At 41.3% G+C, this 11,788-nt stretch overlaps 1 protein-coding gene across 1 annotated transcript in view; it reads left to right on the top strand.

The window, feature by feature from the left end:
* Positions 1-11,788, top strand: part of usp40 (ubiquitin specific peptidase 40) — a 135,769-nt gene that overhangs the window by 43,163 nt on the left and 80,818 nt on the right. Inside the window, exons 7-10 of the mRNA XM_087988867.1 lie at positions 3,956-4,099; positions 7,928-8,056; positions 10,194-10,298; positions 11,136-11,243. Of these exons, the coding sequence (XP_087844993.1) occupies positions 3,956-4,099; positions 7,928-8,056; positions 10,194-10,298; positions 11,136-11,243 (486 nt within the window). The remainder of the gene's footprint in view (positions 1-3,955; positions 4,100-7,927; positions 8,057-10,193; positions 10,299-11,135; positions 11,244-11,788) is intronic.

Below are 11,788 nucleotides of genomic sequence, written 5' to 3'. Positions count from 1 at the left end.
TATTACGATGCTGCAAGGCAGAATTTGAGGAGCATACGTTGGGAGCATAGGCTGTCAGGGAAGGATGTGGTGGAAATGTGGAACTTTTTCAAAGAGCAGATACGACGTGTCCATGATATGTATGTACCTATCAGGCAGGAAAGAAATGGTCGTGTGAGGGAGCCTTGGTTGACGAAAGAGGTTGAATGTCTGGTAAAGAGGAAGAAGGAGGCTTACATAAGGTTGAGGAAACAGGATTCAGACAGAGCAGTGGAGGGATACAGGATAGCCAGAAGGGACCTGAAGAAAGGAATTAGGAGAGCTAAGAGAGGGCATGAAAAATCGTTGACGGATAGGATCAAGGATAACCCCAAGGCATTTTATGCGTATGTGAGAAACCTGAGAATGACGAGAACGAGGGTAGGTCCGATCAAGGACAGTAGTGGGAGACTGTGTATTGAGTCGGAAGAGATAGGAGAGGCCTTGAACAAGTACTTCTCTTCAGTATTTACGAACGAGAGGGACCGTATTGTAGAAGAGGAGAGTGTGAAATGGACTGGTAAGCTAGAAGAGATACCTGTTAGGAAGGAAGATGTGTTGGACATTTTGAACAACTTGAGGATAGACAAGTCCCCCGGGCCTGACGGGATATATCCTAGGATTATGTGGGAAGCAAGAGAGGAAATTGCAGTACCGTTGGCAATGATCTTCTCGTCTTCACTGGCAACGGGGGTGGTACCAGGGGACTGGAGAGTAGCGAATGTTGTGCCCCTGTTCAAAAAAGGGAATAGGGATAACCCCGGGAATTACAGGCCAGTTAGTCTTACTTCTGTGGTAGGCAAAGTAATGGAAAGGGTACTGAGGGATAGGATTTATGAGTATCTGGAAAGACACTGCTTGATTAGGGACAGCCAGCACGGATTTGTGAAGGGTAGGTCTTGCCTTACAAGTCTTATTGAATTCTTCGAGGAGGTGACCAAGCATGTGGATGAGGGTAGAGCAGTGGATGTAGTGTACATGGATTTTAGTAAGGCATTTGATAAGGTTCCCCATGGTAGGCTTATGCGGAAAGTCAGGAGGCATGGGATAGAGGGAAATTTGGCCAATTGGATAGAAAACTGGCTAACCGGTCGAAGGCAGAGAGTGGTGGTAGATGGTAAATATTCAGCCTGGAGCCCAGTTACAAGTGGAGTTCCGCAGGGATCAGTTCTGGGTCCTCTGCTGTTTGTAATTTTTATTAATGACTTAGATGAGGGAGTCGAAGGGTGGGTCAGTAAATTTGCAGATGATACGAAGATAGGTGGAGTTGTGGACAGTGAGGAGGGCTGTTGTCGGCTGCAGAGGGACTTAGATATGATGCAGAGCTGGGCTGAGGAGTGGCAGATGGAGTTCAACCCTGCCAAGTGTGAGGTTGTCCATTTTGGAAGAACAAATAAGAATGCGGAATAGAGGGTTAATGGTAGGGTTCTTAGTCAGGTGGAGGAACAGAGGGATCTTGGGGTCTATGTACATAGATCTTTGAAGGTTGCCACTCAGGTGGATAGAGTTTGTAAGAAGGCCTATGGAGTATTATGGTTCATTAGCAGAGGGATTGAATTCAAGAGTCGTGAAGTGATGTTGCAGCTGTACAGGACTTTGGTTAGGCCACAGTTGGAGTACTGTGTGCAGTTCTGGTCGCCTCACTTTAGGAAAGATGTGGAAGCTTTGGAGAGGGTGCAGAGAAGATTTACCAGGATGTTGCCTGGAATGGAGAGGAAGTCGTACGAGGATAGGTTGAGAGTTCTCGGCCTTTTCTCGTTGGAACGGCGAAGGATGAGGGGTGACTTGATAGAGGTTTATAAGATGATCAGAGGAATAGATAGAGTAGACAGTCAGAAACTTTTTCCCCGGGTACAACAGAGTGTTACAAGGGGACATAAATTTAAGGTGAAGGGTGGAAGGTATAGGGGAGATGTCAGGGGTGGGTTCTTTACCCAGAGAGTGGTGGGGGCATGGAATGCGCTGCCCATGGGAGTGGTAGAGTCGGAATCATTGGCGACCTTTAAGCGGCATTTGGATAGGTACATGGATGGGTACTTAATCTAGGTTAGAAGTTCGGCACAACATCGTGGGCCGAAGGGCCTGTTCTGTGCTGTATTGTTCTATGTTCCTTCCTTCCTTCCTTCCTTCCTTCCTTCCTTCCTTCCTTCCTTCCTTCCTTCCTTCCTTCCTTCCTTCCTTCCTTCCTTCCTTCCTTCCTTCCTTCCTTCCTTCCTTCCTTCCTTCCTTCCTTCCTTCCTTCCTTCCTTCCTTCCTTCCTTCCTTCCTTTCTTTCCTCCTTCCTTCCTTCCTTCCTTCCTTCCTTCCTTCCTTCCTTCCTTTCTTTCCTCCTTCCTTTCCTTCCCTTCCTTTTTCCTTCCTTCCTTTTCCTTCTTTCATTTCCTTCCTTCCTTCCTTCCTTCCTTCCTTCCTTCCTTCCTTTCTTCCTTCCTTTCTTCCTTCCTTCCTTCCTTCCTTCCTTCCTTCCTTCCTTTCCTTCCTTTCCTTCCTTTCCTTCCTTTCCTTCCTTGCTTTTCCTTTCCTTCCTTTCCTTTCCTTTCCTTTCCTTTCCTTCCCTTCCTTCCCTTTCTTTCCTTCCTTTCCTTTCCTTCCTTCCTTTCCTTTCCTTCCTTTCTTTCTTTCCTTCCTTTTCCTTTCCTTCCTTTCCTTCCCTTCTTTTCCTTTCTTTCATTTCCTTTCCTTTCCTTCCTTTCCTTTTCCCTTCCTTTTCCCTTCCTTTTCCCTTCCTTTTCCCTTCCTTTTCCCTTCCTTTTCCCTTCCTTTTCCCTTCCTTTTCCCTTCCTTTTCCCTTCCTTTTCCCTTCCTTCCTTCCTTCCTTCCTTCCTTCCTTCCTTCCTTCCTTCCTTCCTTTCCTTCCTTTCCTTTCCTCCCTTCCCTTTCCTTCCTTTCCGTCCTTCCTTCGTCCGTCCGTCCTTCCTTCCTTCCTTCCTTCCTTCCTTCCTTCCTTAAAGTAATCTAATTCCTTCCTTCCTTCCTTCCTTCCTTCCTTCCTTCCTTCCTTCCTTCCTTCCTTTCTTTCTGTCTTTCCTTCTTTCCTTCTTTCCTTCTTTCCTTCTTTCCTTCTTTCCTTCTTTCCTTCCTTCTTTCCTTCTTTCCTTCCTTCCCTCTCTTCTTTCCTTGCCTTCCTTTTCTTTTCCTTCCTTTTCCCTTCCTTTTCCCTTCCTTCCTTTCCTTTCCTTTCCTTTTCCTTTCCTTTTCCTTTCCTTTTCCCTTCCTTTTCCCTTCCTTTCCTTCCTTCCTTTTCCTTTCGTTCCTTTTCCTTTCCTTCTCCCTTCCTTCCTTTTCCTTTCCTTCCTTTCTTCCTTTTTTCCTTTCCGTCCTTCCTTTTCCTTTCCTTCCTTCCTCCCTCTCTCTTTTCTTCCCTCTCCCTCTCTCGCGCACGTGTAGGCACTCATTCACTCTCTCTCACTCTCTTTTCTTCCCTCTCCCCCTCTTGCGCACGTGTAGGCACTCATTCACTCTCTCTCACTCTCCACAGATGCTGTCAGACCATCTGAGTTTCTCCAACATTGTCTGTCTGTGTTTCACATTTCCGGCATCTGCAGCGTTTTGACTTTATGTCAGATCAAGCCATGTTCTTTGAGTAGTGGAATGGTCTTCTCCTGGTTCTATTTTATCTGTTCTTATTTTAAAAGTAAGATGAAAATGGATCCTCATTTTACCAATCCTTTGGTGAGAAAGCAAATTCAGAATTTGGAACAAGTGAGCCAAATGCATTTTCTGCTTTCTGCCCTTGAACAGTGAAACAACACAGTAAACAGCCTGTATACTTTGTTCATACACAATGGAGACAAGATGAAGCCTTGCTTGCTGAGATTTTATTTTTGCAGCTGAATAGTATTGGCTCTTACATTGGATATAGTTCTGAAAAGCCGATTTGGTTGGTGTTATGAGTTCAGTTTAACAGTGCAATCTGTCCCATGCTTTTGTTTTGCAGTCAGCGAAGATACGGCACCTCCCCACATTCCTCACCATTTCTTTACTGCGCTTCAATTTTGATTTTACCAAGTGCGAACGTTACAAGGAAACAGGATGTTACTCCTTTCCAGTCAGGCTGGACATGCGGCCTTTCTGTGAGCAGGTGGGTCACCGTTTCTGCTTCACTTTTAACAGGTTCAAGATCAGCTTGAATGCAGTTGACTGTGTTGATTGCTGCAGTGTTTTTCCATGGATGATTTAAAAACATCTCTTTTTTTGCCTAGATAAGTTGAAAGGAAGCATGTATTTCAGACAAAAGGATATCGTAACCCAAATACCAATATTGCCTGTGAGGCTCAGTGAATTTATGTAGTGAGTACTGATAAGTACCTCCCGACCACATCACCTCCTGTTCTAGTTGGTTTCCGGTTTGCTTGCTGGTCTGTGTTGTTAGCTGATTGTAGTTGGAACAGCAATAGAATCTCGACAGCTGGCCTCACTGTGTGTGGGCATCAGAACCTTGTCCTTTGAGGCTGACAACCAGCTGGGGAACTTGCATGAATAAATAAGCAATTGGATTTGTTGCTATGATATAAAGACAATCACCATATCTTGACTTTTTTCTCTCTTTTGGTGTTGGTCACGAGTATCTGCCTTTAATCATCCACAAGGCAGAGTGTTGAGATTAGGTATTGTGAACATGTAGAAAGATGCAGCTGTGGGTGCAGACTTGTGTTCTGAGGTTTCACTGAGGTTGGTGCAGCCACAGCCTCGGATCAGATTGAAAAACAGAAATTGCTGGAGAAAAGGTTGTTTGACTGAAGAATGGCAGTTGCGTGTAGATAGTAGAATTAAAAATTTTTTTAAAGGTAAAACATACTGACTATCTTCAATGGAAGTGTTATTGGTGTAATTATTAACAGTGACAGCGGCATCCTGTGCTTCAGCTGTGTTCACATTTTTGAAGTGGCATGATTACACCACATCCAAGGTTAATTATGGTTCCTATTTATGTTAATCCTGTAATAGAGTTTTCAATACTCAGTGTTAAATTGTTTAAAAATAGAGTGGGAAACCAAGACCAGAAGGTTGTTAAAGCTTTTTTTTCCCTTAATGCATATTGACTGATGAGACTTTCACACTGAACAGCAGGTTAATGGTGCTACATACCAACTTTGCAGTTAACATAGAAACATCAAAGATAGGAGCAGGCGTAGGTCATTCACTGAGCTCGGTTGGCTGGTTTGCAATACAGAGTGATGGCAACAGTGCTGGTTCACTTCCCACTCTGGTTGAGGTTATCATGAAGGACTGCCCTTCCCAATCTCTCCCCTTACCTAAGGCATGGTGATCCTGGGGTTAAACCACGAGAAGTTGTCTTATGAGAGAGCAGCCCAGTGGTTCTATAGGACCACAGCATCTTCACCTTTTACTTTTGGTAGCACTTCTACCTTAAATAGTACATAATGTGCAATTTAAACAATAGGGGCAAGGTAGCTTATAAACTTTGTTGTTATGCACAGCCAGTTTTGTTTTTTTCAAAGGAACTGATGTCTTAACTTCTTTTGTAGTAAGTCAGGCTATTCAACATGGAGCGAGGCCTGCACAGTACTTTCCACGCTGTAGCCTTGTCTTCTACACGTGCAATTTTGACCCGAATATCTGTGACTCCGTTCCCCAGTACCCCATCTGCCTTGGGGCTCCGCGCTATCCTGGTCGGAAGTGAAGTTGCAAAAGCTTTTCTAAACTGAAAAAGCAAGAAAACTTCTGGAGCAAATGGAATCTCTGAATACAGAGAATATGTTTACCTAGTACAACTATCCAACCTAATTTTGCTCATCTATGACGAAGCGCACTTACTGTGAGAATCTGAGGGACTGTATCTGAGAATGGAGGCAGGCCCAATTTCAGTAACTAATGAAGAATATTTCTGCTGTTTGTCAGAGGGAAAATTACTGCTAGGATCTTCCTCACATGCTTCCAGGCAGTGGTTAAGGCACTCCTTCCAGAGTTGCACTGCAATTTTTCGCAATCAAAAAATACCTCAAGATATAATCTTTGCTTCATGGCAAATTTGAGAAATGCAAAGAACAGCACCTACTGCTGTACATACCCACTTCTTTCAATTTTGTAAAGCCTTTGGCTGTCCACCGTGAAAACCAATAGAGTACACTCCTCAAATTTGGCTGTTTTTATAAAGTCATCGCCAGCTTCTACCTACTCCATGATGACATGCAATCTATCAGTCTTAACACTAAACCAGTGGCAGTCCCTCCTTCAGTGACATGAACAATGCAAATCGAACTATTTCAGGCGAGAAACTGTTCAAATGGTGCTGCCTTCAATTATGAAGTCAAAGTCATTCCAATCTTGATCATAGAGTTTCAGCATGCAGATGATGCATATGTGGACACTCAGAAACTGTGCTCCATGTCATCGTTGACTCTTTTTGAAAGCAAAAGGAGAACACTTGGAAAATGAAGATCCTCATCCAATCAAGTCCCATAGGAAAACATCTCACTCATTTGATTAAGATAATGTGTGATGCCCTACAAAATTAGTCAGTTTTCTTTATTATGAAAGCATCCTCTCAGCTGTAGATAGATGTAGACAAGAAAATTCATCATTGTCTCCAATGTTCCAGCTTGCCCTTCAGCCAGTTGGAGAAAAGAATACTTGAAGACCAGGCTTTCAAACCCAAGACTGAATTATATGGTTGAATTGGTGTGTGATTTCTGAGCTGCTTTATGCTTTGGAAACTTGGATAATCTACAGCAGGAATTTTAAAGCAGTGAAGAAGTACCACCATCTTTGCATGATCCTCTAAATTGGTTGTCAAGAAAGGCAATAGTATATTCTCACAAGCCATCATGCTTAGTATTATTTATTCATTTTTAATGGGATGTGGGCATCACTGGTTGGCCAGCATTTATTGCCTGTCCCTAGTTGCCCTTGAGAAGGTGAGTGGTGAGCTTCCTTCTTGAACTTCTGCAGTCCACCTGCTGTGAGTTAATCCACAATGCCCTTCGGGAGGGAATTCCAGGATTTTGATTCTTATTGAGGCAACTAATCACCAAAACCAATTTTTCTGGACCAGACATTCTACGCTTGACCCCAGACTTCTGAAGCAATTATTCTATTCAAGACTCTGTTGTGTAAGAGATCCTTAAAACAGCAGAAACACTTCAAAGATGCTTTGAGGGCATCTCTAAAGAGGTCAAGCATACTTGCTGATCGTGGAAGTCCTCACAAGTGACTAGCTAAAATAAGGAAATCTAATTTAGGCTCTGAACACATTGGATTTTGTCAGGAATTTATGGAGACAAAATTGAGGCACTGGAGGGAGCACAGAAACCTCCGAAGACCATCTACCTATTCTTCACTGACCGCTTGCTCCAAGTGTGGTAGAGTGCAAAATTGAATCACCATTATCAACCACCTCCAGAAACCATAGATCTGGAGTGGGTTACCCTTGATCCAAGCTACTACCTAAGAGAGTTTGAACAAAAGAATATAATTCTAACTACATATAACTGCTATGTTGACTGAGTCACTTGGAAACATCCTGAGGGATGTGAAAGGCACTACATTAATGCAAGTTCTTAATTTCTCAGGAAGATTTTGACCACAATGACTTGATGTGCCATTCATTCACAATGGAAGGAGAAAACTATAGGGTTTGTTTCAAATTAAGGCATAAAATGGTTTGAAGTGTTAGATATAAAGAAAATTTTAATCTATAAACTCTTAAATTCCTTCCCTAATCTCTGCCTCTGCACGTTTCTCATCTTTAAAATATTCTTCAAGCTCCACTCCTTTAACTTAAGCAATTAGTCACCTGTTTTAATATTGCCTGGTGGCATAATTTCTCTGAATTCCTAAGACATGTTAGGGCATGTTACAGCATTAAAGATACTTAATTAATCACATTGCTATAATAAATAATTTCTACTGTTGAAAATCTCTTCACCTTCCTTGTTTTGCTTTATAGGATAATCTGCCAGATTCTGAATATGAGTATGATCTCTTTTCTGTAATCATCCACAAAGGAGGCTGTTATGGAGGGCATTACCATGCATACATCAAAGATATTGATCAACTGGGCACCTGGTTTTGTCTAGTGAGTCAATTACTATATAAAAAGACTTCTTGTTGCTCTTCAGGTATTTCCTAGTGTTAATAAATGTCTCTAACCTTTTGGCTTAAAATAGATATTTATCCCAAGAAAAATGTGTCTTTGTTTTAGTTGTTTTGATTAAGATTTAAAAAAATAACTTTGATTATTTTCCTTGTGACTCATGACATCTCTTGAGTATGTAGCCATAGTGTCATTGTTCTGCCAACCATCAGTATGGTCTATCCAGCAGTTTGTCTGTAATATTCCAGATTATTGTCTCCTAGACATCTGCGATAGTGTTTTACTTCTAGTTGGATGGAACTTTTAAATAAAAATAGTTCCCGTAGAAAGGACGATTTTGGAAATAAGTGAGCCCATGCCCTCAAATTGGTTGTTAAATGTAGTCAAAGTTTTAGTTCCTTTTTGTAAGAATAGTCATAAATTGAACCCTTCTTGCCAATCATTTAGATGATTGGAGGTCTGTACCTCGATGCCATTGACCCAGCTTTTTCTCCCTACTTCTTGATAACCTTATGTGACAAAAATCAATTGATCTTAGCCTTGATAATTTCAGTTGACACAGGACATACTATATTTAGTGAGGCAAGGTCAAGAATTGCACTGCCTTTTCTATGAAAAAGGGCTTCCTGATTTGACTCCTCGAGTACCTAACTCAAATATAAAGATAATGCACTTATCCATGACTTCCCTGTCAAAATAATAATTTTGTCATCCCATTATCATTTGAAAATCCCATTATCATTTTAAATTGGATCACCTGTCAACCTTGTAAGCTTAGATTAATGTAACGCAAGTTTTGGGGGTCTTGTGGTGTGGTGGATTCAAGTGCCTACCTGCTCCAGAGGTATGTCATTACAACTCTGAACACGTCAATTACAATTATCTGCAAATAGATTTCAGCAACAGATCCTCATACATGTACACATTACGCATGGTGCCATTCTGATGATTCAGTATTGTATCTTCTCCAAGACCAGTATTTGTTTTGGTAAGGTGCTGTGCACAAAACCCAACTCAGTGCTTCAGGTGGGGCCTGACCAAGACTCTGAACAACTGAAGCATCAATTCCTCATTTTTGTATCTAATCCTTTTGAAAGATTAGGTCTTCATTGGCCATTTAAATTATTGTTTGTATTTGTGAACAACAGGGGCATTTAAATCATTTTGCTTTGCTCTAGTTCCTAATCTTTCACCATTCAGAAAATGTTTTAGTCTGATTTCTCAACTTCAAAGAAGGCTACTGTATTACGCTCCCATGTTAAACTCCATCTGTCATCATTTCATCTACACACAAACTGTTTGTGGTCCTTTGCAAACTTCTTGCTCCAATCTACACAATTTGCTGTACCTGCTGACTTTGTCATCTACAAACAAATTTGCAGCTCCCTATTTCTTCATCTTGTCTTTTTCATTTGTATGATGAAAAGCTGAGGCTCTAATGTCATAGTACCTCCATGGGTAAACCATGTCTCGCATATTGACAATCAGAAGCTATTTCCATTTATCCTTAACTCTCTGTTTCCTACCTTCCAATCAGTTACTGACTCACATGACAAGGTTACTGTCAATTTCATGAATTACCTCTTTTTTTGTTCGTTTAAGGCAAAGCCTTTTCAAATGTCTACTCGATGTTGAAATTGGCAGAATGTTTAATTGCTCCCTTGTCTACCTTGCTCATAATTACCTCAAAAGAAATTTCCGATAAATCAGTTGGATGTGACGTAGACTTCACCCATCTATGATGTGTTTTCATTGGTTATTATTTGTTTAATTGGTGAGGAACCCTAGACCTCAACTTAAGTCTGTAAATGAGTGAGCCAAAGTCCTGCACTCTATCTTGCATAGCTTCAATTAATTTTCCCACAACTAATGCGAAACTGACAGGTCCATTTTTCTCTGTTTCCTCCTTCCTATACTGTTCTAAGTTAAAGCCTGGTATTTTGAATGTTTTAATCCAAAGGCATAACTTCTGAATCTAGAGAGCTTTGACTAAGTCATCTGCAATCTCCTTATGTGTTTCTTTTTATACCCTCATTTCAGTATTTTCCCCATTAATTCATATCATGTTCAGTCAAAGAGCCAGTGACCACTTGTAGCTAGAATGTGCTTTTCTTTATAGGATGAGCAGATGACGGTAGTCAACTTACCAAAAGATTCAACAAATCAAGACCACTTGCTGGAATTGGGGGATCCTGTAGAAATCCTGAAAGCTATTTTAGTACAGGTATTGTATTCAACAAGGATATCCTTGTGATTTATATTACAACTATTCATAGCCTATTACACTGTGAGACACTCAATTTGATGATCTATTACTGTAATGATTCAAGATGTGAAAACATGAATACACATCAGCTCCAAAGTAAGATGTCAAATCTTATTTGATAACACTCATGTTAACTATTTTAAAGGTACTATATAAAAGTAAGTTGTTGTACAAAACTCCTCTCGGCTCCAACATCTAAGCCAGGCTAAATTGATTAGATAGATTTTGTAGGAGCAAATTACTGCCAATGCTGGAATCTGAACTACAAACAAAAAGTGCTGGAGATCAGGCAGTATCCATGGAGAGAAAGCAAGCTAACGTTTCGAATGTAGATGATTCTTGATCAGAGCTTCATCACCTTTCACTTCAGCTCTGTTGAAGAGTCACCTAGACTCCAAATGTTATATTTTGTGATTGTGCAGAGTTGGTTGAAGCAGCCAGTCGATTGGCTGTATGCCTGTTTTGACTGGGTAATCTCCTGAGATTTTTTTGGCACAAATTGCATGTTGTATAATAGTTCACTCTCATAGTCTGTATTAGGTGCTTCACAAATGTGTTTGTCTTGGAGTTAACTGGTAACTTGAGAAGTTAAACTGTCATTGATGCTTCCTCTGTACCTCAGCTGAGTGACTTCCAGCAGCTTAATAGCTACCTTTCCAGCTGGAGGCTTAGTAACTAAGATAGCGAGGACTATTTTGCTGATGCTGTCCTGATGGACTTAACAATATGCTGAAACTATTGTTAGTACTTTTAAGATACTTGCTCTATCGTATTCCTGTCTCTGTTCACATTTAGGTGGGCGTTGATGGCGTACTGGTAGATCAATTGGGCCAAAAATTGCTGGAGAAAGTTGGTGTTGCATGGAACAAAAGATACCGCAAGCAACATGGACCTTTAAGGAAGGTAGGAGACTGCACAATGCGATTTATTTTAATTCATTTAGGAAATGTGGCCTTCAATGGCTGGGCCAGCATTAATTGCCCATCCCTACTTGAGAAGGTAGAGGTTAGCTGTCATTTTAAACACATGGAGTCCAATTGGGATAGGTACACACACACACTGCTGTTCGGGATGGAGTTCCAGAATTTTGACCCAGTAACAATGAAGAAACAGTGATATATTTTCAAGTCAGAATGGAAAGTGTATAGGAGAGGAACTTGCTGGCAGTAGTAATGCCATAAATCTACTACCCCTGTCATTCAAAATGATAGTGGTTGTGAGTTTGAAAGGTGCTGTCTGAAGAGCTTTGGTGAATTTTTGTAGTGCATCTTGTGTATGGTACACACTGGTGCTAATCAAGGTCACTTATGGAGGGAGTGAACATTTGTGGATATAGACTTATCAAACAGGCTGGTTTGTGTCAAGCTTTGTGTCAGTTGTGTTGCGTTTCTTCCATGTTACTGGATCTGCATGTATGCAGGCAGGAGCGGAATATTCCATCACACTCC

This window comes from Chiloscyllium plagiosum, unplaced genomic scaffold (assembly GCF_037043375.1).
Source record: "Chiloscyllium plagiosum isolate Xiang-an unplaced genomic scaffold, Cpla_swu_hap1 HiC_scaffold_7, whole genome shotgun sequence".
Lineage (NCBI taxonomy): Eukaryota > Metazoa > Chordata > Chondrichthyes > Orectolobiformes > Hemiscylliidae > Chiloscyllium > Chiloscyllium plagiosum.
This window is presented reverse-complemented; position numbering and strand designations above follow the sequence as displayed.